The sequence below is a fragment of the Phyllopteryx taeniolatus genome, chromosome 14 (assembly GCF_024500385.1).
Source record: "Phyllopteryx taeniolatus isolate TA_2022b chromosome 14, UOR_Ptae_1.2, whole genome shotgun sequence".
NCBI lineage: Eukaryota > Metazoa > Chordata > Actinopteri > Syngnathiformes > Syngnathidae > Phyllopteryx > Phyllopteryx taeniolatus.
This window is the reverse complement of record NC_084515.1, coordinates 18,362,945-18,387,819: the sequence shown is the minus strand read 5'-3', so window position 1 is coordinate 18,387,819 and position 24,875 is coordinate 18,362,945. Positions and strand designations below refer to the sequence as shown.

General features: G+C 43.4%; 1 protein-coding gene across 1 annotated transcript; it reads left to right on the top strand.

Annotated features, from left to right (window-relative positions):
- The first annotated feature begins 599 nt into the window (after positions 1–599).
- LOC133489279 (BMP/retinoic acid-inducible neural-specific protein 3-like) lies at positions 600–23,817 on the top strand. The gene is made up of 8 exons (XM_061798191.1): positions 600–986; positions 1,074–1,377; positions 11,591–11,793; positions 13,764–13,969; positions 15,624–15,729; positions 17,150–17,386; positions 19,108–19,330; positions 22,517–23,817. The coding sequence occupies exons 2-8, from the start codon at positions 1,106–1,108 to the stop codon at positions 23,643–23,645; spliced, it is 2,376 nt and encodes a 791-aa protein (XP_061654175.1). The 5' UTR covers positions 600–986; positions 1,074–1,105; the 3' UTR covers positions 23,646–23,817.
- Positions 23,818–24,875: the final 1,058 nt, after the last annotated feature.

The window sequence follows — 24,875 nt, the reverse complement described above, 5'->3', positions numbered from 1 at the left end:
CCGCCCAAGGTTTTAGATGAACTTTTTTTTTCCAGAGATGGACATTTTTACCAAACATCGACTTTAAACAAAAAAAAAAGATGGAGACAATAAATGACTGCGCTCGGAAGTGCTCAACTAAATGCGTTGATGACTCGAAAGTGTCATGAAACCCGCTGTCTGATAATGACCAGTAATTACTTTTCACTGGTAAATCCAGCAGCGTGTGTGTCATCCTCATACGAGGTGTCTTTAGTCATGCAAGCCCTCGGCTGTAAAGCCGTGGCACAGGACAATAAAACAGAAAAATAGGCCAGATAATGAGCCTATTATAAGACTCATTTGAACACATTTCTGTGGCCGTGGAACATGCTGCGATCCCAAATAATGAGGATGAATCACATGAAGGCGGTGTTGAGTGATAGAAGCGTTCCTGATGCTTATCATCCCGCTGTCCTTACAACTGCAATCCACTGAGACTGTACACATCAGCCTCTCCCTCACCGGCTCGGGAGAGAGGAGAGGTGGCGTTCGATGGAGCGAGGCGAGCGGAGGGGGGGGGGGGGGGGGGCGAGGAGAAAAAGCTCTCTGTGTCGAAGCAGCCGCTCATTCACCAAGCGGCTCACACAGCAGAGGGAGGAAGAGGAGGAGGAGGAGGAGAACAGCTGCTGCAGCAGCATTTTGCAGGAAAATAGGAAGGGAACCAAATAGCAAGAGCTTTCATAACAGCATTCAGCGCCATACGAAACTTGCGGGGGGATGAAGACGTCGGCCGTTCGGACCTCGGGGATGAAGTGCGCGTTTGCGACTTGACGAGCGGGGGGATGCACGGATGCTGGGGGTCTGCATCCCTGTGACAAAGTTGAGCCAGAGCGGAAATCAAGTTGAAAGGAAAGAAGACCTCATTGCGATTTCAGTGCCTTTGCCCCATCGGTGAACAGGAAGAATTGGATTCACAGGTTTTACGTCCTAAACAGTGCATCATTTGGTCCTAATTGCCAAGTCAGGTGAGTACAATGGAACACTTGGAGTCATTGTTGTTGTTTCCAAGATTGTCAGTAAAGTGTTTGTTTCTTTTTTTCCAACCCTCCCAGCCCAGAGAGAATGAGGTGTCGTTGGGTGAAGCATGAGCTGTCAGAGAATCAGTCATAAGCGGCTGTCTCTGCTATGGACCAGCGCGGCCCTCGGCCTCTGGCTCTGCTGCTGCTGCCGGACCTCACGGGCCGCCGTCACCGCGAGCGCGGCCGCCGGAGGAGCCGCCTGGCCGGCCGGCGGCTCCTTCGGTGGCTCGCTTGCATGGCTTCTGTCGGATAAAGGACCTTTCCTGCAGTCGTTGGAGTTCACGGAGGCTGAAGAGAGGCACCAGCAGGGCTTTAGCACCAGATACAAGATCTACAGGTGAGAGTGGCGTGTGCGTGTGTGTGTGTGTGTGGAGGATATATAATTGATGTATTTTGGGGCAGTGCACCGTGTGCGCCTGCAATTTCTCCTTTCCCCTAACATGGCACTGAAAACCAGAGTGGAATTAATCAGGGAAGGCAGCTGCTGTGGAGATGCACTGAAAGGCTGCCCGCTCTCAGGTTTGCCCTCCGAGGTATCACACCTGCCAACACTCGGATATGTGAAATACCGCCAACCTGCCTTCGCATATTCTGACTGAAAAAGAACAAGAAAGAAACCTTCACTCGTGCGACATGCTGTGATCACAATGCGCACAAAAAAGAGTTCAATTCCTTCCTCGAGTGCTGTTCAGCAATGCTTGGCGACCGAGCAACCTCCACACTCCTTGCTCAGCAATGGCTCTTCTCGTTTGTATTTATTGATTTCATTTTTTTTGCTCATGGCTCAACTCAGGCCTGCCTCTCTCTGGCACGCAAGCCAACTAAGCCCTTTGGGATTCAACCACTTTCCTTGCAAAACTGTGGTTGATGGTTTTTGTCAGAATTTTGAATGAAGAAAATGACTCTTTAAGGCTTTTGAATCTTTTGGTCTTTTGAGCTTGTCTTCTGTAATTAGCATTGACTGCTCGGGCTGAAATATTGCCACATGTCAACAATACAATCCTCGCTTCTCCAAACCTGTTGATTGCATGTTGACAGGGAATAATATGACCATTGACGACTGCTTTCGCATTTTAAACCAAAAACCATTAACCGTTAGTCATCATTGTACACAATAGTGTTGCATTAACTTACACACTGTGTTCCATATAATTAGGCATATGCTGTGTTTGTTTATTTTCAAAAATAGCCAGTGCAATTTACAGTGACTCTTTTTTGGATAATTAATAATCATATGAGTTTTGAGAACAAAAACACAACAATGACGGCTGTATACATTTGATCCAAATTATCATTATTTAACTAATACAAATAGATATAAAGATCTGATATCTATATCTGCTGTAGTTCTGTCATTACATACAACTCATAAACAACAATTAAGGATGCTGCAAAGGTTCTCAGTCGGTTTGAGGTCACGGGATGCAATGAGGGCTTGCATGCGGCCACACCGCGAGTTCTTCGTCCTTTATACTCTTAGCAGCTAAAGCTAAATAGACAATGCTATTTTGCGCAGCGTGGGATGACGCGTCGTCTGCCATGAGAATGATTTTGCAGCGGAAGGCTCGGTTCGTTCTTCTTCTGCTTTTTTTTTTTTTTTTTACTATGACATGAAATCATCAGTTAGAAACTTCACACATTTTGCAGAGGTCATTTTCACACCTTCAGTCGCCCTGAAGGCCGACCATATCACTCCCCAATATTCTTTTTGAAAAATCTTTTATTATCCTGGTTCCCATTACGGCTGCATGATATTTTGTTTGAGCATCGTCATCGCGAGGTACGTGTGTGCAATAGTCACATCGCAGGTGTTGTTACGATGTTGGTGTTCTGGAATATAGTGAATCAACTGTAATATTAAAAGTGACCAGCAGAGGAACCTGTTTGGAAATGCTAATAGAAAGAATGTACACCTGCTGCATTTCCTATGTCACTCTTCAGAATGAAACAACAGCAGTGCACGAGGTGTGTTCAGGGAGACTGCGTAAATGGGAGTGAATGTGCGGATAATTGTTAAAATTGATGACTAGGAAAATGATTATTTGTATCAGAATGCATATTGTGTAGTCAGCCAGAGCTGCAAGGAATGCAAAGTTATCAATGTTGTTGTTTTGTTTCAATTCCTCATTTTAAAAAAAGGGACCATTCAAGCAACAAATCTTTCCTCATGTTTTTGAGATTGTAGGGTGAAAGCTGCAGCTGCCTACGAGTGTGCCCTGAATGGGTGGCGACAATGGGAAAATGAAATGCCAGTCATTTGAGGGTAATAGCACATCAACAACATCGGGGGGGGGGGGGGGGGGGAAAGAACTATGAGCTAGTTTGTTTTTGGAACAGTGAACGTAGTTAAAAATGTTGAATTATGATCTATGAACTCAACTAGTTCATTTTTGGAACGGCGAACTGAACTTTGAACTACTTTGCATCGAAAATGAACTTTCCCAACACTGATCCTGTATTATATCACATCGTAATCTATATCGCAGGTTGTCATTTTTTTTCGAATATTGTGCAGCCCTCGTTCCAATCACTCAAGGGTCAAATGAACCCTACACGATACTGTATACATTTTGAGCTGCCCACCACACACATGCTGGCATGCAGGAGGAGATGTCAAAGTGAAAGGGGCGCACAAGCAATGCTGTTCCTCTTGAGCTGGGGGAGTGGGAACGTCGCCTTGCTCAAGGGCACCGGAAACAGACTAGCAGCGTGGCATCAGGGACATGGTTGCCATCCATCAGCCATCCAGAACTCGACCATCCAAATGACATTCATCAGTTATTCAACCTGTGTGGGGAAAAAATGACTCTTCATGTCAGAGGCCTGGAAACATTTCTCCATGTGAATTGGAGATGAGGGGTGGCCGAAATCGAGCTTTCTGTCTTTGGAGGATCAAACATTGAGAGCTCCGCTGACACACAGCAACAAATACCTGCTTTCTGCTCATCAGCGGCTTTTGAACGGCTGCTCTTCGAATGCGATGCCGAAACTGTCCTTAATACGCTCTCCGAGTTGCACGCAAATTATTTAACAGTGCCCCGATTTTCTCGAAACGTCCACAGTTTTCATTGTGCTCACAAGACAGTGAACTATGCCGTGCTTTTCATCGGCAGAATTCTTTTTGGCCATTATGCATAAAACTGTGACTTGCTTAATAATGTGGAACAACGGCCTTAAGTAATTGTCCTTTAATTAGGCTAACTAAAGATCAACCCTTTCTAAGATGTGTGATCTAAAGAGAGAGGGGAAAAAAAACCTCTCCCCTAAAAACTCAAACTCAGAAGTTTATGTAACTTAAATAATGCATGATAATTAGGACCACAGTAGGGGCATTAGGGACACACATCTTGTCTCTTTAAATCATAAAGACTCTCCAGAATTATACTTGGGTGGTATCCTCAAAGGTTTTAGCTGTAGCAACACTTGACTTTTACAGTTGGAGCATATACCTGGAAAAGGTACCTTGGAGTCCAAATTATCCTTATGGAGTGTTTCAGCGTATATTGTACCCTCAGGAATAACTACTGTATAGATCCCTAAGCTACCTTGGGGCTAACATTTCTCTGGAACCTTTCAGACCTCTGTGACGGACAACTTGCCGAGCCCCCGTCACGCAGTAGCATGTGATTACTTGGTCAATTTGCTCTTTGGATGTTCTCCCGTTTCACTTTTTCCTCTCTCCACTCACTTGTTTTCATCACAATTGATTGCTCACAGTGCATGTAATAATCTGTCATGTTCAGGATGGAGTACATTTCTATAGCAAACAATTCTAAGCTTTCCATATGTGCCTACTTATGGAATAGCTGGCAGCAAAAAAAAAAAGAAAGAAAGAAAAAAACGACGCCCATCTGTCCATCAGAGGTGCGACCTGTCTGCTCGTTATGATGATTGGTCGTCACGGCACACTCCACGTTGTCCCGGTTCCCCGATGATTTCCTCACGGCGGTGCGGGAGTTACACAGAGCAAGCAGCTCGCGGCACCGTGGGAGCAGAGGAATACTGTACGATAAGAGATTTCATTCATTGACATTTGCATCCAAGAAGCACATAATGAGACTTGTTCAGTTGCAGCTTTATGTTTTCAAGCCTTGCTTATACTGTATGTACACAGGTGACAATCGTGTGGTGAATGCAGCAATCGAAGCAGAAAGACTGCCTGCTGGGATGCTTGTTTCCCCGGGAGGCACTCATACAATCGGCAATTAGATCCAGGAGCGCTCGTTCACTGACTTGACTCAATGAGGATAACTGACTGAGGGTGTGTTTTGACATGATCTTGTAAAAATAGCAGTTTTTGTGACATTGGAGTTTGATGTATGGGCAACTGCATTGCCAAAGCAATTCCAGCTTACACAGAAAGGCAAAAACAACTCACACTCATATGCACCAATTGCCTGTCCTCCCGACAAAATCGTATATTTTTATACCCGACTCAGTGTACTTTCAGGTGGACAATAAAAATTGTGGGATTATTGTGTCACTACGAGTCAGTTATTTGGAGGCGCTTTAACGAAACTCCTTATCGTGAGTAGCACACACGCAACAACAGCCGTCTCCCACCATTGATGAAACGAATGTGACATAGCCACGTTCTCGTTTTTCACAATTAACCCTTTTGCAGTTCAGACAAGAACATTTAAAGGAAAAAAAATGCTTCCACAAATCATTTTTGAACACATTTGGAAGACGAGAAAAACATAAATTCAACAAACGAGTCCAGTTGCCTAGAACTGAATCTGGGGACTTTGAATGTTGGGACTATGACAGGAAAATCTCGGGAGTTGGTTGTCATGATGATTAGGAGAAAGGTTGATATATTGTGTGTCCAGGAGACCAGGTGGAAAGGCAATGAGGCTAGAAGTTTAGGGGCAGGGTTTAAATTATTTTACCATGGTGTAGATGGGAAGAGAAATGGAGTCGGGGTTATTTTAAAAGAAGAGTTGGCTAAGAATGTCTTGGAGGTGAAAAGAGTATTGGATCGAGTGATGAGGCTGAAACTTGAAATTGAGGGTGTTATGTATAATGTGATTAGTGGCTATGCCCCACAGGTAGGATGTGACCTAGAGGTGAAAGAGAAATTCTGGAAGGAGCTAGACGAAGTAGTTCTGAGCATCCCAGACAGAGAGAGAGTCGTGATTGGTGCAGACTGTAATGGACATGTTGGTGAAGGAAATAGGGGTGATGAAGAAGTGATGGGTAAGTACGGCATCCAGGAAAGGAACTTGGAGGGACAGATGGTGGTAGACTTTGCAACAAGGATGAAAATGGCTGTAGTGAATACTTTTTTCCAGGAGAGGCAGGAACATAGGGTGACCTACAAGAGTGGAGGTAGAAGCACGCAGGTGGATTACATCTTGTGCAGACGATGTAATCTGACTCTAAGGTAGTGGTAGGGGAGAGTGTGGTTAGACAGCATAGGATGGTGGTGTGTAAGATGAATCTGGTGGTGGGGAGGAAGATTAGGAAGACAAAGGCAAAGCAGAGAACCATCTGGTTGAGAGAGGCACCAGCAGGGCTTTAGCTGAGACAGGACGAGTGTTGTGCAGCTTTTCGGGAAGAGGTGAGACAGGCTCTCGGTGGACAGGAGGAGCTTCCAGAAGACTGGACCACTGCAGCCAAGATGATCAGAGAGGCAGGCAGGATAGTACTTGGTGTATCTTCTGGCAGGAAAGGAGAGAAGGAGACTTGGTGGTGCAATCTCACAGTACAGGAAATCATACAAGGAGAGAGGTCAGCTAAAAAGAAGTGGGACACTGAGAGGACCGAAGAGAGGTGAAAGGTGTCATGAACAGAACAGAGGATAGGACCCAAAAATGCACGACTCCAAAACAAATGGACAGTTTCAAAAAGAGGGGTTTAATATACGGGCAGAGGTTGGTACACAGGCAGGCATTCCAAAAAAGGCAACAGTATCCCAAAAACGTGAGGCAAAAAGACGTGGTCGATAATCGGAACAGGGTCTAGTCTTACTGTGAGTCTGTGACGTGGAAACAAAGAATGCTGGAACGCGACGACAAGGTACAACGAACTGGCGACTAGAAAGAAAGGGGCACGAGGTTAAATGCAAGTGGTAATTAGGGTGAACGAGGCACAGGTGGTAAAGATGCTCTCAGGAGCAGGTGTGTATGAGACAGGGGGGAAACAACAACCGGAACACACACCCATGACGAAAGGAATACATTGAGATGAGGCATAGGGCAAAGGTAGAGGTGGCAAAGGCCAAACAAGGAGCATATGATGACATGTATGGCAGGTTGGACACTAAAGAAGGAGAAAGGGATCTATACAGGCTGGCCAGACAGAGGGGTAGAGATGGGAAGGATGTGCAGCCGGTTAGTGTGATTAAGGATAGAGATGGAAATATGTTGACTGGTGCCAGCAGTGTGCTAGCGAGATGGAAAGAATACTTCGAGGAGTTGATGAATGAGGAAAATGAGAGCGAAGGGAGAGTAGAAGAGGCAAGTGTGGTGGACCAGGAAGTGGCAATGATTAGCAAGGGGGGAGTTAGAAAGGCATTAAAGAGGATGAAAAATGGAAAGGCAGTTGGTCCTGATGACATTCCTGTGGAAGTATGGAAGCATCTAGGAGAGGTGGCTGTGGAGTTTTTGACCAGCTTGTTCAATAGAATTCTAGCGTGTGAGAAGATTCATGAGGAATGGAGGAAAAGTGTGCTGGTGCCCATTTTTAAGAACAAGGGTGATGTGCAGAGCTGTGGGAACTATAGAGGAATAAAGTTGATGAGCCACACAATGAAGTTATGGGAAAGAGTAGTGGAGGCTAGACTCAGGACAGATGTGAGTATTTGCGAGCAACAGTATGGTTTCAGGCCTAGAAAGAGTACCACAGATGCATTATTTGCCTTGAGGATGTTGATGGAAAAGTACAGAGAAGGTCAGAAGGAGCTACATTGTGTCTTTGTAGATCTAGAGAAAGCCTATGACAGAGTACCCAGAGAGGAACTGTGGTACTGCATGCGGAAGTCTGGAGTGGCAGAGAAGTATGTTAGAATAATACAGGACATGTACGAGGGCAGCAGAACAGCGGTGAGGTGTGTTGTAGGTGTGACAGACGAATTTAAGGTGGAGGTGGGAGTGCATCAGGGATCAGCCCTGAGCCCTTTCCTGTTTGCAGTGGTGATGGATAGGCTGACAGATGAGGTTAGACTGGAATCCCCGTGGACCGTGATGTTTGCAGATGACATTGGGATCTGCAGTGAAAGCAGGGAGCAGGTGGAGGAAAAGTTATAAAGATGGAGGCATGCACTGGAAAGCAGAGGAATGAAGATTAGCCGAAGTAAGGCAGAATATATGTGCATGAATGAGAGGGGTGCCGGGGGAAGAGTGAGGCTACAGGGAGAGGAGAAAGCAAGGGTGGGGACAAAGTTAGAGAGAGCAGACTTGGATGGTTTGGACACGTCCAGAGGAGAAATAGTGAGTATATTGGTAGAAGGATGATGAGGATGGAGCTGCCAGGCAAGAGAGCTAGAGGAAGACCAAAGACAAGGTTGATGGATGTCGTGAGGGAAGACATGAGGGCAGTTGGTGTTCGAGAGGAGGATGCAGGAGACTTACAGGCTTACATGGAAAAGGATGAGGCGCTGTGGCAAGCCCAAAGGAAAAGAAGATTGTGACAGTAAGTTATTAGCTATTAAGCTAACGATATTTAGAAACAATCAATGTGTTGTTTTTGTTGTTGTTGTGTTGTCTTTCTACAGCCCACCAGTTTATTGCAAAAGTTGCCTCTTTAAAAAATAGATATATATTTTCAATGTCCGCATATCTCATTTTGTTTCAATTAGCAAGGGCTCTTTAGATGAAATGGGAAAAACTTAACAAGTGATTTTTTTTTTTTGCATGATTTGAACATCCTAAAATTTTATGGAAAACTGTATGTGCCGAAGCATCCCGCTCGAAGAAGTAGCTTGCCTCTGCAGTACTTGTATTTAATTGGCATTTTGTTCATTCGGCGCAGGTGCTCACGGTGCTTGCGTACACCTTCTTGCTGCTCCCATAAATGCCAAACTTGGATTCGTCAGTATTTCCACTGAACTCATTTCAAGGCAAGCCATTGGTTTGGCCTTGTTTCCCCTCCAAATACATGTTTTCAAGCTATAATAATCTAAGACTATAAAGTAATCCTCTGATGATACCTTTCCTAATTGGACTCATGCGCTCTCTAAGCGATCTAATGATCATTTCAGAATGTGTCCATCTGACACAACGAATCCATTTTCTTCAAAGGCTTCTCGAATGGTCTGTACTACTCCATTAGAAAGGTTTAGCCTCAGCATGATTTGTTGCCTAGACAGACTAACAACTTGACTTCACTTATTTCTGATGCCACGTTCCCACAATCACAGCAGCACTTAGTAATCAACGTTCAGCTGGAAAAATCGAGACAGGGTCTCACTTCTGATGCTGAATGATGACTGCATGCTAATTTACCTGCGTCTCATCTGCCTATGCTTGACTGGAAGAGATAAAACCCAAGAAAATCAATCGGTTTTTTTCAAAGGGGTTTAAAGGATTCAGGTCCAAAAAGAAGCCTTAAGGTACAGATCGGTTGCCTTAGAAACTATGCCGTCTCTTAAATGACTGAACTCGCTTATTTAGTCTTAATTTTGCACAACATTATATTTTGTCCGATGAGTGGTGAAGGCTTATTTATACTTTGAAGCCACAATTGACACAGAAATGGATAGTAAAATGTTGTTAAATATGAAATATTTTACAGTGGCTATCAAAGAGCACAGTTAAAAGATGCCTTTGTCTTCAGAGTAACTAAATACATACTGAGCTGCAGTAGCAAAACACGTATTCTCGTCATTCAAAGCCGTAGCGAATTACAGTATTTGGAGTTATACGACAACATAATTCCTCTGTATTTTTGGTCCGACACAACTCTCTTGGAATTCTACCATAAATGTTAGCGGTGTAAATCCAGTAATCAGGTGGTAGAAATCAAAGTAAATCGAAACTTTCAACTTGGTGCAAAGACTTCACGCAGTTTACCAATCAGTGGATGAGTTGATGACGCTATGTGATTTTCTGTCATACTTGGGACACTAATACATATACATATACATATTTATACATAATGCATACAAATGTGTCCAAAAGGACCGAAAATGACAGCGTTTAAGCACTGATTTTATGCACGCAGACTCTCAACTCATCAACTGATTGGTACAACTTTAAAGTTTCTATTTACTTTGATTTCTACCACCTGATTTCTGCATTTACACTGCAAACATTTATGGAAGGAAGTGCGAGAGCTGGATTCAAATAGAGAGGAATTATGTTGTAATAGAACATATAATTGTCCCGGGTGTTGGACGTTGCATTTGTCATTTTTTGTATTTTTTTCTCACAAATTGCTCCATGTTTTATGTTTGAATGTACGTTCACTCACTGCAATGTAAATCTTGGTGCCAGGTGTCACACATTGGCGCTTGTGATGCATATGTCGAGTGAGAAGAAGAGACGTTTTCTTTTAATGGTACAAGAGCACTGTAATCTTCAAATTTAGAATTACATTTGACAAATGAAGAAACTCATTTAAAATGAAATACTTGTTACTTATTTTCCAAAGTCACAGAGAGTCAAATCAGATGTATGAAAGAGCCACATGCGGCTCCGGAGCCGCAGGTTGCAGACGCCTGTCTGTCTGAGTCTCGGGTGTGCTCGAAATGTCTTCCCCAGCGGGAGTTTTTCCTTGCCTTTGTCGTCTACTAGCGCTCGCTCATGTGGGGTTCAGCTGGTCTCTTAAGAAGAAGAAGAAGAAGAAGAAGAATCACCTTTATTGTCATGAGCATGCATGCATGCACACGAAATGTGTTTGTTGTCTGCATTTTACCCATCCCAGTGAACACACACACTTGTTAATAAGTGAGGAGTGTGGTTTTAGACCTGCACCATGTGTGAATTGCCCTGAGACAACCTCTGTTTTGATTTGCCGCTATATCAATAACATTGAATTGAATGCAATTCAAACAGACCAGTTTCTACATCCTCTGAAGCATTGTTTAGACAATATTGCACTGCATTGTGGCCAGGAAAATCAATTAGCAAAGGGGGAAAAAAAGCCCAATATACAGAAAACCTCACAACACTAAATACCATCGACACAGATTTAATTACACAGTTTGTTTGTTGTTTGCTGCTTTTAGTCAGACAGAACCACAGAGAAAGAGAAATGTTTAAGGTGTTTGCATCCACTATCAAATCCGAGTCAGATTTATCTAAGTTAAACTGATTACATTCCATGATGGCTTTAACTCATTACGAGCTCATTTGAAACGTACATAAAACTCTTGCACCCTGCTTGAAAGAATGACGATAGCAAACCTTGCACTCTGTTGTTATTATACATCGGAGTAGAAAGATGGTGGGTGAGAAATATAAAAGTACCAATACAATAGAAAACCAGCCGCCACCTATTATGACCTCTGTACCGCTGACTTCATGGAGTGACTCGGAGGTGACAAATGCCACCATAGGCTGCATCCAAGTAAGAAAATGTGTTGGTTTGCACGTGTGTGTGTCCAGGGAGTTTGGTCGATGGAAGGTCAACAGCCTGGCGGTGGAGAAGCGAGACCGTCTCGGTGGCAGTCGCGGTCTGGATCTGCCCCTCGACCCCGAATTCGTGCACACCGTCCGCCAGCTGGGAAGGCGGCCGACCCTGCGCACAATTACCGAGAGTCTAATCAAAAAATATGGCACCCACCTCCTCCTCTCTGCCACACTGGGAGGTACGCTCAAACACACGGGGCAGCGTCTCTCATTTTTAGTACATGGGACCGTCTGTCATTTTTACAACAGCAAAGCAAGTTAATCGTCAGTCGATCGCTGTTGTTTTTTTGTTGTTGTTGTTTTGTTTAGGTTTTTTTTTGGCTAGCAAAAAAAAAAACAAATAGGATGGAATAGGCATGAAAAAATGTTTGCATTTTTGTTCTTGTGTCATAAACAGCATGCAAACCTAAATGGATTTTCATCATTGCTATTTTCTCTCATTGAAGATTTCTCAGAAATGGCTTGTCATAAATGGTACATATTTTGAATGCAAATTTTAGCTAACTGAAGAGGTTAGCGTGCTTTACGGCACAATCCGAGATTAGTCTCATGGTATTTACTGTAGTTGACATTATTCCAACAAATATTGTAGCTGGCCAAAACATCTACAGTAAGGACACTGACCGTTTTACAACTGATGTTATAGCAGTGTTCAAAGATCTTGCTGTATTGAAAATTAATTGTCACAACTCGCTGGACATTAGCGAAGAAAGTGGCAAAAGACAGTGTGTTAACACATAATAATAAAGTTGATTCTACATTTATTTTTTTACATTTTGAAAGAGCTTCCTTGTACCATTTTTTCACATCCTTTCTCAATATTGTTATAAATTTACAGTTCATTGGAATGTTTCAGAGAATGCTAGAAGCTAGCAGGGCCCTTTAAAACAGTGTTACAGCGTGTTTCTTATAAATGAGATCAGGAATATGAATCGTTTTCATAACCTGCAAAAACAAAACAGCAAATAAATGTTATTAATGTCTCTGACACAATTTACAATATTTTCTCACTTTCTTGTCATTTCCATCCAGAAGATTCTTGAAATCAGATTTCACTTGAACTCAAAATTTGGGCAGGATATGAACACTTTTGACCTTTAGATTTACTGAAGGTGTTTGTTTGGTATAATTACAACGTAACTAACCAGTCTCATTCTTGGTAAATCGTTCTTTCGGTCACGACCCACAGCTCGTGACCATAGTTGAGGGTAGGAACGTAGATCGACCGGTAAATCGAGAGCTTCGCCTTTCGGCTTAGCTCCTTCTTCACCACAACGGACCGATACAAAGTCCGGATCAATGCAGACGCTGCACCGATTCACCTGTCGATCTCCCGTTCCATTCTTCCCTCACTCGTGAACAAGACCCCGAGATACTTGAACTCCTCCACTTGGGGCAGGATCTCATCCGCGACCCGGGGAGGGCACGCCACCCTTTTCTGACTGAGGACCACGGTCTCAGATTATATCATATGTCATGTACACATCATTTCACTCAAACTCTACCACTATACTGAGTAATGCATTTTCGGTTGCTTTTCAATTGACTGGGGACTCGTCCTGGTTATAGCCCTCCCCTCATCTAAAGTCAGCTTGGGTAAACTCCAACTAGCCGGAACCTTGAACATGACAAGTAGTATTGGAGAAAAACGGACTGAGATTACGTAGGCCTTTCTTGCATACCTAATTTTCTCATTGTACTGCTTTAGTTGTTTGCATGTTCTGTCGTGTGTTCAAAACATGTCCGAAGCATAAATCCAAACCTCATTTTTGGAGCGACACTAATGACGTGAGAAACGTGACTACATTTTCTGTTGAAACAAAAAAGACAGTGACAGTGCCATTCTTACCAAAGATGAGTTTTTGTCTGTACACATCCATCGTATTTTGGGATGGATCAGTTTGCATCGGTATCATTGGTACCGAGAAATGTGACATAACGATAACACTGCGATGACTGTGATTAATGATGATAAATGATCTGTTCCTTGTCTGTGCATTTCCCTCAATTCATCCAAACGTTCAGTTCCTCCACAGTACTTCATTACTACTTTTCAATCTAATATGCAGAGAGACGCTCATGAAAGGTGATTAGTGTCGCTCTATCAGAGCTAATGAAGCTCGCACTCGCTCTGTGTGACTGTCACCAGGGGAAGAGTCCTTAACCATATTTGTGGACAAAAGGAAGCTGGGTCAGGAATCTTCGGTGGCGGGGACCGAGGGCAGTAAAAGCAACAACACGACCGGCGCGATTACGCTGGAGGCGCTCCACCAGCTGGCAGCTTCCTACTTCACCGACCGGGAGAGCACCCTGCGCAGGCTGCACCACCTCCAGATCGCCTCGACTGCCATACGGGTGCGTAGGGACATCACGTAAAAAGGCGAGGGATGTGTCGGGGGATGGAGCAGCTCAAGGCAGCTGGGCTGCTGTCCAGCCTAATAGCTAACTGCTCAACGTTCTTTTAAATTATAAATGTGTCCATATTATATGCATAAACCTTATATTCACCGTCAAAACATTGTGTATTCAGGTGAATCAGAAGGACGAAACGTACGAAACGCTTCGCACTTAGTTTGACATATTGCAGTTCTACACCACTGCAAACAAGCAACGTTTCCAGGCTTCTGCAAGACCTTAAGAGCCCTTCACCTTAATCCCTCCCTGGCAGTGTCAATCAAAGCAAGGCATTATGTTTTAGATGTGTAAAAGTAGCATTTGGAATGCAGCTCTTGTCCTGAAGTTGTGAGTTTATGTATGCTCGGGGTTTCAGTTCCGTGTTAAATGAAGGTGGTGGGCTTTTTTTCAAGCAACCTGAAAAGTACCAAATACATATGAAACCATTAAATCTATTTAGCCAATGTCTATGTAAAGACCTCAAGGTTTCTAAAGAGTGCTTGAATAAACACATTTTGTGAAATCAGACAAAAGCACCTTTGGTTGACTGTCAGCTTACCACTTCGGTGAAACTATTCCTTTTCATGTTCAATCGGGTAAGATAAACACGTATATTTACTGAGTGTGGAGTGAGGAGGTTACACTGTTATGCTGTGTGCAACTCTCAGATTTATACTGTATTTCACTTACATCCCATACATCTATTGCACAATAGTTCACTGTAACATTGAAAGCAATACTTGCCGATATAATTCAAATGAATAGACTGGATATGGGCTTGCCAAGCCCAAAGGAAAGCTTAAGAGGACTGGACGAGTGCAGCAGTTTCAAGGCCTCACAACGAAACACCAATCATCCGTTTTAACATCGAAAGTAGCTATTAGAGAGAACGCATCCATCAACCTGAGGGGATAACGTAGATGCTCAAGTGAGTAGCTGCTGATGACGACAAGTGCCACCGCACAAACATCTTCTTATGATTATCCATCGGCTTGATCGATTAGAGATTTCGGCCGCTTAATTCCGCAGCCCGGCTGTCTTCCATTCGTTCAACGTCAGAGGAGGAAGAAGGGAGCATGAATATCGCATTTTATGAGGGATGTGAAAAGAGAACCCTCCGTTGATATCCTTTCATTAAAATCGCCAGGAAGGATTTGTAAGTTAAACCTCTGCAGAGTCGTGTTTTCAAACTTGTAAATTTCAATGCGGGGTCAATTACTGGAGGAGGAATGAAGTTAGGAGCAAATCAGTCTGACGTTAGGTGGTCAGAGCAAAGTGGATTTCCTCTCTCTAATGGTTCCCTCTGAGGAGTAGAAGCTTGTAAATTGAAGACCTTTTCAGGATTTCTTCACAGTGACTCGCATTCCAATGCGATTTGAGGTACAAAGTGCTTTTCCTGGGCCGTTTCGGTTATTTAGACGGACAAGCAAAGTGATCAGCATTTGGATGTCAAGGTGGCTAATTACCTTAAAGATCTTAAAAAGTCATTTCCCTTTGCAATTGCATTGTAAACGTGGAAAAATGCACGTCTTCAAAATGTACGTGAAATACATCGAATGTGGGCGGGGGGGAGATAATGACTTTTTTTTTTTTTTTTTTCCTGAAATGTATGCAGGTAACTGAAACCAGAACTGGGCCACTTGGTTGCAGCAACTATGACAATCTGGACACCGTCAGCTCTGTTCTCGTTCACAGTCCGGAGAACAAAGTCCAGCTACAAGGTAAGAAAAGGCTCCATTTTATCATGTAATGAATATTTTGGCACCTTTATTAAGGTGTCATACTGTATTGCACATGATAGGATTTCTTGATTGAATAGAATATCATGAGGTCATTGTTAGCGCAATGGCTTACAGATCCTTCAGAAACGATGAGAATGCTGAGAGTTGTTGAGGTGAAATACTCCAGAAAATACCGAAAGGAGTGCATAGCTTATTAATACATCCAGGCCAGCAAGCCACAGCAACTTGTGCCACCTACGCACTGTAAGAAACACTAGGATTGGATTCTTTATCTCAAGCGCTACTGAGTCCAGTCTTGCTTAAGGAAACACGGTTCTTGAGTGACTTGTGTAGTATTAAAGATGATGTGAGGTTATGTGGAGATCACATCTTTTGTTACTATTAGTGTTCCAGTTGCTTCTGTGCTCCTTGCGCAGTGTTGTGTGCTTTGTGCCTTCAGATAAGTGACACCCACTCTGCCCGGTTTTAAACTCCAGCTCCAATTGAGCAGTGGTACAGCGGTACGTTGACTTATGAGTGACCCAAATGACGACAAAATTTTAATTTGGAGCGAGCGTCAAATATGTCGGCATTCGGATTTCTTTCAGATTCAAATTGCGCATAATTTGCCATGTCGAGTGATTTTGAGGATATGCTGTCATATATATGCTTCCTAGCTGAAAACAAAACTGTAAAAAATAACAAAAGACAAATATTATATATTACAAGGAATACACATGTACATAGTGTACAGTAATGCTGTGCATTATTGTATGTATAGAAAGTGTTTATGGTAAAGTATGGTAAAGGTAAGAGTCCGGGGAGGTTCATACAGCTGTAAAATATGTAGAAATGATCCCCCAAATATATTGTCGCTACTCAGCAGATTTCAGCTATGGTGGAGGTGGTCTGGAACCGAATCCCCGCGATAAACGAGGGATCACTTACTGCATTGCTGCTTGAACTGTCAACACTCTCGTTGTGCTGTATTCAGGGCCTTTGCAGCTCAGCTGATGTTTTTGATGTCTTGAAATGGGCCCTCAATGTACGTCAGTCGACGTCGTTTTGCTCACACACCTGTACCTTTTAACATTACTCAGATCAATTTTGCGGGAGACTATTTCAGCACAACGTATTCTGCTTTCGGGAGAATTTCTGGCAGCAGGACGGCGTAAACGGGATGGCCTCCAAAGAAACGTCTGTGCCCAGGTTACATCTAATGAAAGAACATCCAGTGCAATACTGTAAATATTGGCCATAAATAGAGGGTGCGGAAAAATTAAACCCATCAGGCCTGGCTGTAAGCATGCAATTTGTTTGTCACAGTTGTCATACGATTTGTTGACGATAGCGGCCTCATGCTCTCGTCTTTCACGGGGCAGTATCATAATTGCTTTGGTGTGTCTTTCACGCTCCACAGGGCTGCAGGTCGTCCTCCCGAGCTACTTGCAGAGCCGCTTCATTCAGGCGGCTCTCAACTACATTGGCTGTAAATCCGAGGGTCGTTTTATGTGCCAAAACGGCGAATGCTGGTGCGAGTGTAGCGTGGAATTTCCACAGTGTAACTGTCCTCACGCTGACCTGGACACTCTGGAAAACAACCTCGTGCGCATCAGAGACGCCTGGAGGCGGACCAACGACGAGTTTGAGGCATCCGGTGAGTCAGAGGTTGCGATTTATTGTTGCCCTTTGGAATCATTTGCAAATGTCAACGTGACTCGTGCAATCAGAAAGCTACAGCGGGAGCACTATTGCTTGAAAGGGTCCTGAACCTTCTGAAAGAAGCAGATTTATCCTAGCACTTGAGTGCTAACATGAACAGAAAAGCCAAGTCTTGTTCCTGTTCTAAACTCTTGCTTTGCTGTCAAGTGTTGGCAGTCTGAATCAAAAGATCTGCCACTCAAAGTGTCAGATCTCAGCATGCAGTCCTATGTAGGTGTCTGAGCCTGGACTTCATGTTTCAAGTGCTTTTCCTCCTACAAAACTGTCGCTGTGAGTCACTATTCAAGGAATTGAATTACTACACTAATTCAATCAGAACAGCTTTTTAGAAAGTCATGACCGCACCACTGCAGTTCAAAAACGACTGTGCTTATCACCGGGAGTCGTTAATGTACCTGTGACAGTGTCGAGCTCGCTAATTGATTGTGTGACCTCGACGAAGAATCCCCGTTGTCCTCACTTTGTCTTCATTTTGTAATTTTCCACAGCTTTGCATTGAGCAAATTGGCTTGTGCACAAATAAATGGTCCACCAGTCAAACAAAGCACGGCTCGCGTCCTACAACCCAATAATGGTAATATATTGAAACAAAGCGATCATGACTATAAGAACAACATAGCCGTCCCTGATTGGATTAGCGGCCTCAACTGGCATTTACCGAGCAATTTACCCAGAGGTTTGCAGAAAATCGGATCTAATCTGTTCTGGGGCATGATTAAAAACGCATAACTTCAAAACCAAGGTTATCCCGTCCCTTGAGTGTGATGCAAGAACACTTGAAAGAATCTATTTGGATTTTAGGCAGCTTGGCCGTTTCCACGTCTGCCTCGCAGTTCTGAGGTTGAGGGTTCAAATCCCAACTTCCACATTCCAAAAACATGATTCTTAGGTTGATTGAAGACAAAATTATCCTTAGGGGTGAATAGTTGTTATTCTATATGTGGCAACCAGAGTCCAGGGTGCACCCAGCCTCTCGCCCAAAGTCAGCTGGGATATTGTCTCCAGCACTGGAAAAAACAACTGGTAACAATGTGCACTCAAACTCATAAAGTACATTTGAATGGGTTAATTATAACAAAACCTCCACGTAATCTTGTTTCCAAATTGGAATTTTGGGAGGACAATTTGGAGTCGTGAGCAGGGAGAACGTGCAACTTCCACACAGGAAGGCCAGAGACCGGCTTTGAACCCCAGAACTGCTGAGTGGATGTACAAACCGCTCATTCACCCTGCCGCCGTGCCTGCAACTACTTTGTAGAATGAAGAGCAATCAAAATGACTCACAGTTGAAATGTTTTTGATGCGTTGGAAACAAAAAACCAAAAAACAGAAAAAGAAGTAACTTTTCAGAGACACTTTTTTTCTGATTCATCTCATCGCAGCAACTTCTTTCACGTTGTTGAAAGTTGGAGACGTCAATGAAACATGAAAGGCATTTATTCTTCGACATGCTGATAACATCAGCAATTCGGAAACTTCAAATAAATATGGATACTGTATGCTCTCTTGGCATATTTCTGATAATATTCCACTTGAGCTGTTTGAGTTTTTCCCGGACAAACAATGAGGAGTAGTCAGTATTTCAGTTCAGATCGTGATCCTCTGGATAATAGCCATCAGCAGAGTTTGCACCTTGATGCGCTTCTCTCCTTGCAGTGGAATTCCAACGCTTCGTTGGAAAGCTGCCAACACATTACGCCGTCAACACATCTGTTGTGGAACACTTGTGGAGGACAGATGCCAGCCTCCTCCAGCGCTACAGGCAACTGGAGACCAGCAGCCAGCAGCTCTTCACCAAAGCTCGCCGCGCCGTCAACAAGCTCTTTAGCCTCAGCAAGAGGTGCCGTAAACAGCCCAAAATCGTCCTGCAGAGGCCGAGGTGAGATGCGAAACAGAAACAAGTGGAATTTTTAATCATTAGCCTAAAAAAAACAAGGTGCTGCCCAGCTGCACCATGACTGCTTTTACACAATCAAGTATTTTTGTTCGATTGCACTTTCTTCATATCCAGTTGCTAATTTTGTCCTCACCAAAAGTGTTCGACACAGTACGACTGAAACACTGTAAGATGTACAGATGTGACCAGGCGGCTTTTTCTCCCTTTATTTAGCAATGTGACTTAGCAAGATTTTCCAAATGTGACAGTCTGTCACAATGCTGAGTCTGGTTGGAACGGCCACTTCAAACTGAGTTCCAGAGAAATTGAGGTTTTCCTTGAAGAAAAAAAAGCCCTTTTTGAGGAATATTTGCATGTGTGGAAAAAAACAACAACAACATTGAGTAAATTCTAACCAATAAACGAAGGGTAACAATTTGCAGCCACTTTAATCGGGTAAATTTAAATCATCATCGCGCATATTTTGGCTCAAGTGTACCTAAAATCAATAGCTTTTAATTGGGTAAAGTTTACCTTGAATTTACCAGAGGCAGCGGAGCTGAGGGTCACGTGGGGGTGCACATGGGCGGGTTCACTTTATTGCTTGGCTGGTTTGTACGATTTTTCTCATTTCTTATTTGTTGCACCTGGTGGTGTCAACCTGAGAATCGAGTACAAACGAATCTAGTTTTTATGAAATACAATGCCTGACACACTCATAATACAAGCAGGAACAAATCTAAGTAAAAAAAGCAACGTTTAGCTAAGCTTGATTGACCAGATAATGCCTGTTTCGTTTGTTTGCTTTCATACACTGAAACAACCAAACAGAATGATCAATTGTCGCCGACGCCGTTTTCTATATGAAATCTGGCAAAAGCGCTCGTTCCTGCTGACTGTGTGAGCCACGCCTGAAAACTGCCTGCCAATTGACGGCTCATTCATTGACGTTTTATCTCAGGGTTAATGGTAGCTCGCGTGTGCGTTTATGTTAACAGTAAAACGTGCCCCCTGACTAGATCTTTAAATTGATGCGTGAAAATTACCATGTCCCAAAAATTCGAATGAAATACCACAAATGTAACTTCATCCGTGAGAAGGGCAGTGTGGGCAGTGTGGGCAGTGCAATAGGTCATGTACTTGAGTCATTAATTGTTTCTTGGTGAATTGAGTTGTTATGGAGAATTTTAGAGGCATTTGAATTGCTCATTCTATGTTTTTTAGAAAATTCCACAAAGGCCACTTGTCACGTTGCTAATTTTATACCCAAAGCAGTCAGAGCTTGTCTTGTTTTTTTTTGTCTTTTAATATGACATTATTTTATTAGGATTATATTATTTGTTATTTTATTATTGCATTTGAATGTGTTTGTTTTTAACAGCAGAAGGCATGTGTCTTCTCTTTATACCAGGCCACAAATGGTCCATTAAAAACACATTTTGCAGCGGGCACTTTGACACGTTCAGGCAACTTAAAGTGGTTTACCATCTTACTCCCCCATTATTCCAGCCGAAAAGGTTTCTCCTTATGATCATGGGTTAGTGGTGGCTAAAAAATACAGCCTCTTGCATGACTGTGAGCCATTTAGAGCTTCTTGGGACTCCAAAACCACCAAAAGCTTCAAATACCTGATTGCTGTTCATCTGTGACTTTTTTTTTCCACAGCTGCTCTCAGCTTCACAGCTCATCAGGATGCATTAGCCTGAGAGAAACCTGCATTAATATGCCTTCATCCGAATCACACATTTTTTTGATTTTTTTGTTCATAGTATGGTATTATGATTTTCTTGATGTGGCCTTTTCATCATTCCTTGTGCAATTAGCAGTAAGATCCTTCTTTTTCCCCATTCCCACATCGTTGTATATAAAGCAATACATACTTCACACCAGATGCTGTGTGATGCTAATGTCATCACACGTTGAATTTCCTTATTCCTGGTTCAATTCCCAGTTCCTCCCCCAATTTTGTCAAAGCAGCCCAGAGCCAGTTACTAATGGCGACAGCTGCAGCTTAAGCTGTGACATGAGTGCGTAAATGAGCCATATACTTTATTTCCACGCCAGCCAGTATTCGCCATGATTGTGTGAGTGAGTGAACGCTGTAAAAGCACTCCGAGTCGTCTAAAGTTAGAAAGGTGCTCTACAAATGCAGTCCATTCGCTGTTTACCATTTTTCAAGCACTTCAGCTGTGGCTACTTTGTTGCTCTATATTAGCGCTCTATCGATCCTTTTTTTCCCGTTCCAGCTGCTGTTACGGGCATACAGTAGATCCCACCCGGATGCTCGACTTTAGCAACTTATCACGGCCGCTGCGGTCATGACCGCAGTCCCTGTCGGTTACTGTTTCTGGAAATTGCACAAGCCATCAGCTCACTAGTCAAATTTAGAGACTGCCTCCTCAGTCTTATTTCACACTATCTGCTTGTAAAAGAAAAGAAAGACAATATTGGTTTGGCGTCAGTCGATACATCTGTGTCCCTGTGAAACATTTATTTACTGTGTTTAGATTACATTTTCCGTGTAAATGCATACACATCTGTTGTTTGTCTTTGGTTCGATATCTGAAAAGCATCGGCTTTTATTTACAAAATGCGAACTGTACTATTCTAATCAAGATATAAAACCGGAGACAAGTGGCCCTTGTAATTTAGACGGACTGTTAAGGCATTGAAATGTCCTAATGGCTCTCATTACCAAAATGCATTTGAAAGAGTTCTTATTGTCAGCTGCTGAAGAAAGTATCACTGTCTCAGCACGTAGTGCTTATGTTGACAATTTTTCATCCACAAGAAACAATTGCAGCAATGTTGGTCCTTCCCAGTGAAAAAAAAACAATCAATAAATAAACAGTAGGGGGGGGAAATTATTTTTCAATTTCTTACCCTTCGCATTTGAACGACCATAGTTCCTGAAAGAGCTCACGGGTGCTTAAAAAAAATGTCTGTGCCCACTTCCGAAGAGCCTTAATGCCCCCGGGAAGTGAGTCAAGAAAACTCCTCAGAAACGCTGCATGCTGATTCTCCTGTCAGTCCATGGCATAATTATCCAATATGTCATGCATTAAAATGCAAAGGCGCTTCCCGGTAATCTCCTAAATTAGATTCGTTTCAGGCAGAAAAGATAAAGAAGAATGCAAAAAGACGAGAACCTATCAAATCAAACACTTACAAGATGTGATTCTATCCTAGGTCTCTGCACTTCTGGTTGAGCTACACGCTCTCCATCTTGTACTGCAGTGAGAACAACCAGGCGGGCGTCTACAACGATGAGAGTCTCAGATGCGCCTGCCCCTACAGTCAGCCGCCTTGCCAAGGCCTCATCCCATGCTCCATGGGTGACGGAGCTCGCTGTTCATCTTGCTCCACTGAGAATCGCACACGATGCTCCAGCTGCAATCCCGGCTTCACCCTCAACCAGGGAGCCTGCAGACACGCGGTGCCCGACCCGACCGACCCTTACCTGGGTTTGGAGAGCGACCGAGACTTGCACGATACGGAGCTTCGCTACCTTCTTCGGCGACGCGACCCGCGCATCGCTCTGCATGCGGTGTTTGTAAGCAACGACGTGCGGATCAACAATTGGTTCGACCCGTCGTGGAGGAAGCGAATGCTACTGACGCTGAAGAGCAACCGGGTGAAATCCAATCGAGTTCACATGCTCCTTGGACTGGCCTTGCAGTTTTGCCTCACCAGGAACAGCACGCTTGAGCCGGCTTTTTCGCTCTTCGTGAACCCTTTCGGAGGCAGCCATTCAGAGAGCTGGACAATGCCTATAGGCCAACACGGCTACCCCGACTGGGAGCGGACCAAATTGGACATTCCCTTGGACTGCTATAACTGGACGTTGTCTCTTGGAAACAGATGGAAGAGCTTTTTTGAGACGGTGCATTTTTACTTGAGGAGTCGAATCAAGGAGGGTATGGCAATAGGATCCAAGAACACTTCAGTGGACTATGAGCCTCTGGAGGCGACAGAGCCACCCAACAACATAGGTTACATGAAAGTGAACAGCATGCAGCTGTTTGGATACAGCACGCATTTTGACCCTGAGGCAATCCAAGACTTGATTCTGCAGATAGACTACCCGTACACTCAGGGATCACAGGACTCAGCTCTGTTGCAGCTGGTGGAGCTGCGTTACAGGGTGAACCGCCTCTCGCCTCCAGGGGCCCCCCACGTGGATCTTTTTGCCTGTCTGCTCCGCCACAGACTGAAACTTTCCAGTGCAGACGTGACCAGGATCCTCACTGCCCTGCAGGCTTTCAGTGCCAGACAACCAAACTACATGGAGTACGAGGCGACTAAACTGTGTAGCTGAAGGGTCCCCTTTTTGGTTTTATACTTTCTTGCCGCATACAGGCTTGCATCCTCTTTCAGCTGGATCCATTTGTTGTCAAGTGAATGGTACATTGTTCAAGGCTTTGTTGTACATACATAAACTGTGGGCAAATAAAAATGATGCTAATGTCAATGTAGTTTTATGAATAAAAGATGTTTAAATCTTCGGTTTCAATCCTATGCTTCTCATTGGTATTAAATAGCTACAGACAACAAGCACACTCGATCAATTCCATGCGCACCGTGTGGGAGGGATTCGATACAATTCGATTGACAGCCCGGGAACAACAGCTGCGTAATGTTCTCGTCTGCACTCTTCACAACGGCGTTTTTAGTTTTTTTTTCCCTACAGTCATGAAGTAAACGTAAAGAACATTTGTTGACAAACTGACCGCGTTTGATGGTGGTTTACAGGCAAAAGGTGGCATAAATGCGGAGAAGAACGCAGGTTTTAAGGGGAAACTTAAACAGATATATATTTTTATTAACAAAAAGGTAAAAGGAAAACTCCAACTATCATTTATAAAGTCCAAAAATCAAGATACAAAGTAACAGTGTCACATAAGGGACCAACTCCTCACCACAAAAAAAAAAAAAAAAAGGCAATAAGGGGAGACACGGGACCCGTGACATTTGACATTGGACTCGTGAAATAGGACGATGAACTGAGACTGACTGAAACCAAAACAGCAAACCAATTGAAGAGGGACTGAAGAGACAACAAGGCACACCTGAACAAGACACAATGCCTGAAGGGAGCTGATTGGTAGACACAAGGAGCAAGGCTGACTGATGATAACTGGTGGAGACAACGACTTTAAGAGCTGACTGGCAAGACATGAACAAAGGACAAAGGAAAACAACAAAATGAAATCCAATCAAAACAACGCAAACACACAAAGCATGACAGCTAAACACATTTTAGTAGCACATTTGTGAGTAAAAAATATCTGCTAATTTATTTACTAGCTCTACGCCAAATTATATAATCATCATTAGAATTCGTTGTAATAAATTACTCAACAAATTTCAGTCAAATAGTTTGTATGGTGCAAAGCATGGGACAAGTAACAGGTGATATGTTGATCAATTATTCATGAAAACTCTAATCCAGAAAAGAGTACCAGTGACAACATTTTTGTCTTGGTCGAGTTGTTATTGTTGTTATTGTTGTCGCTGCCGTCGTGTTTGTTGACAAACTGACCATGCT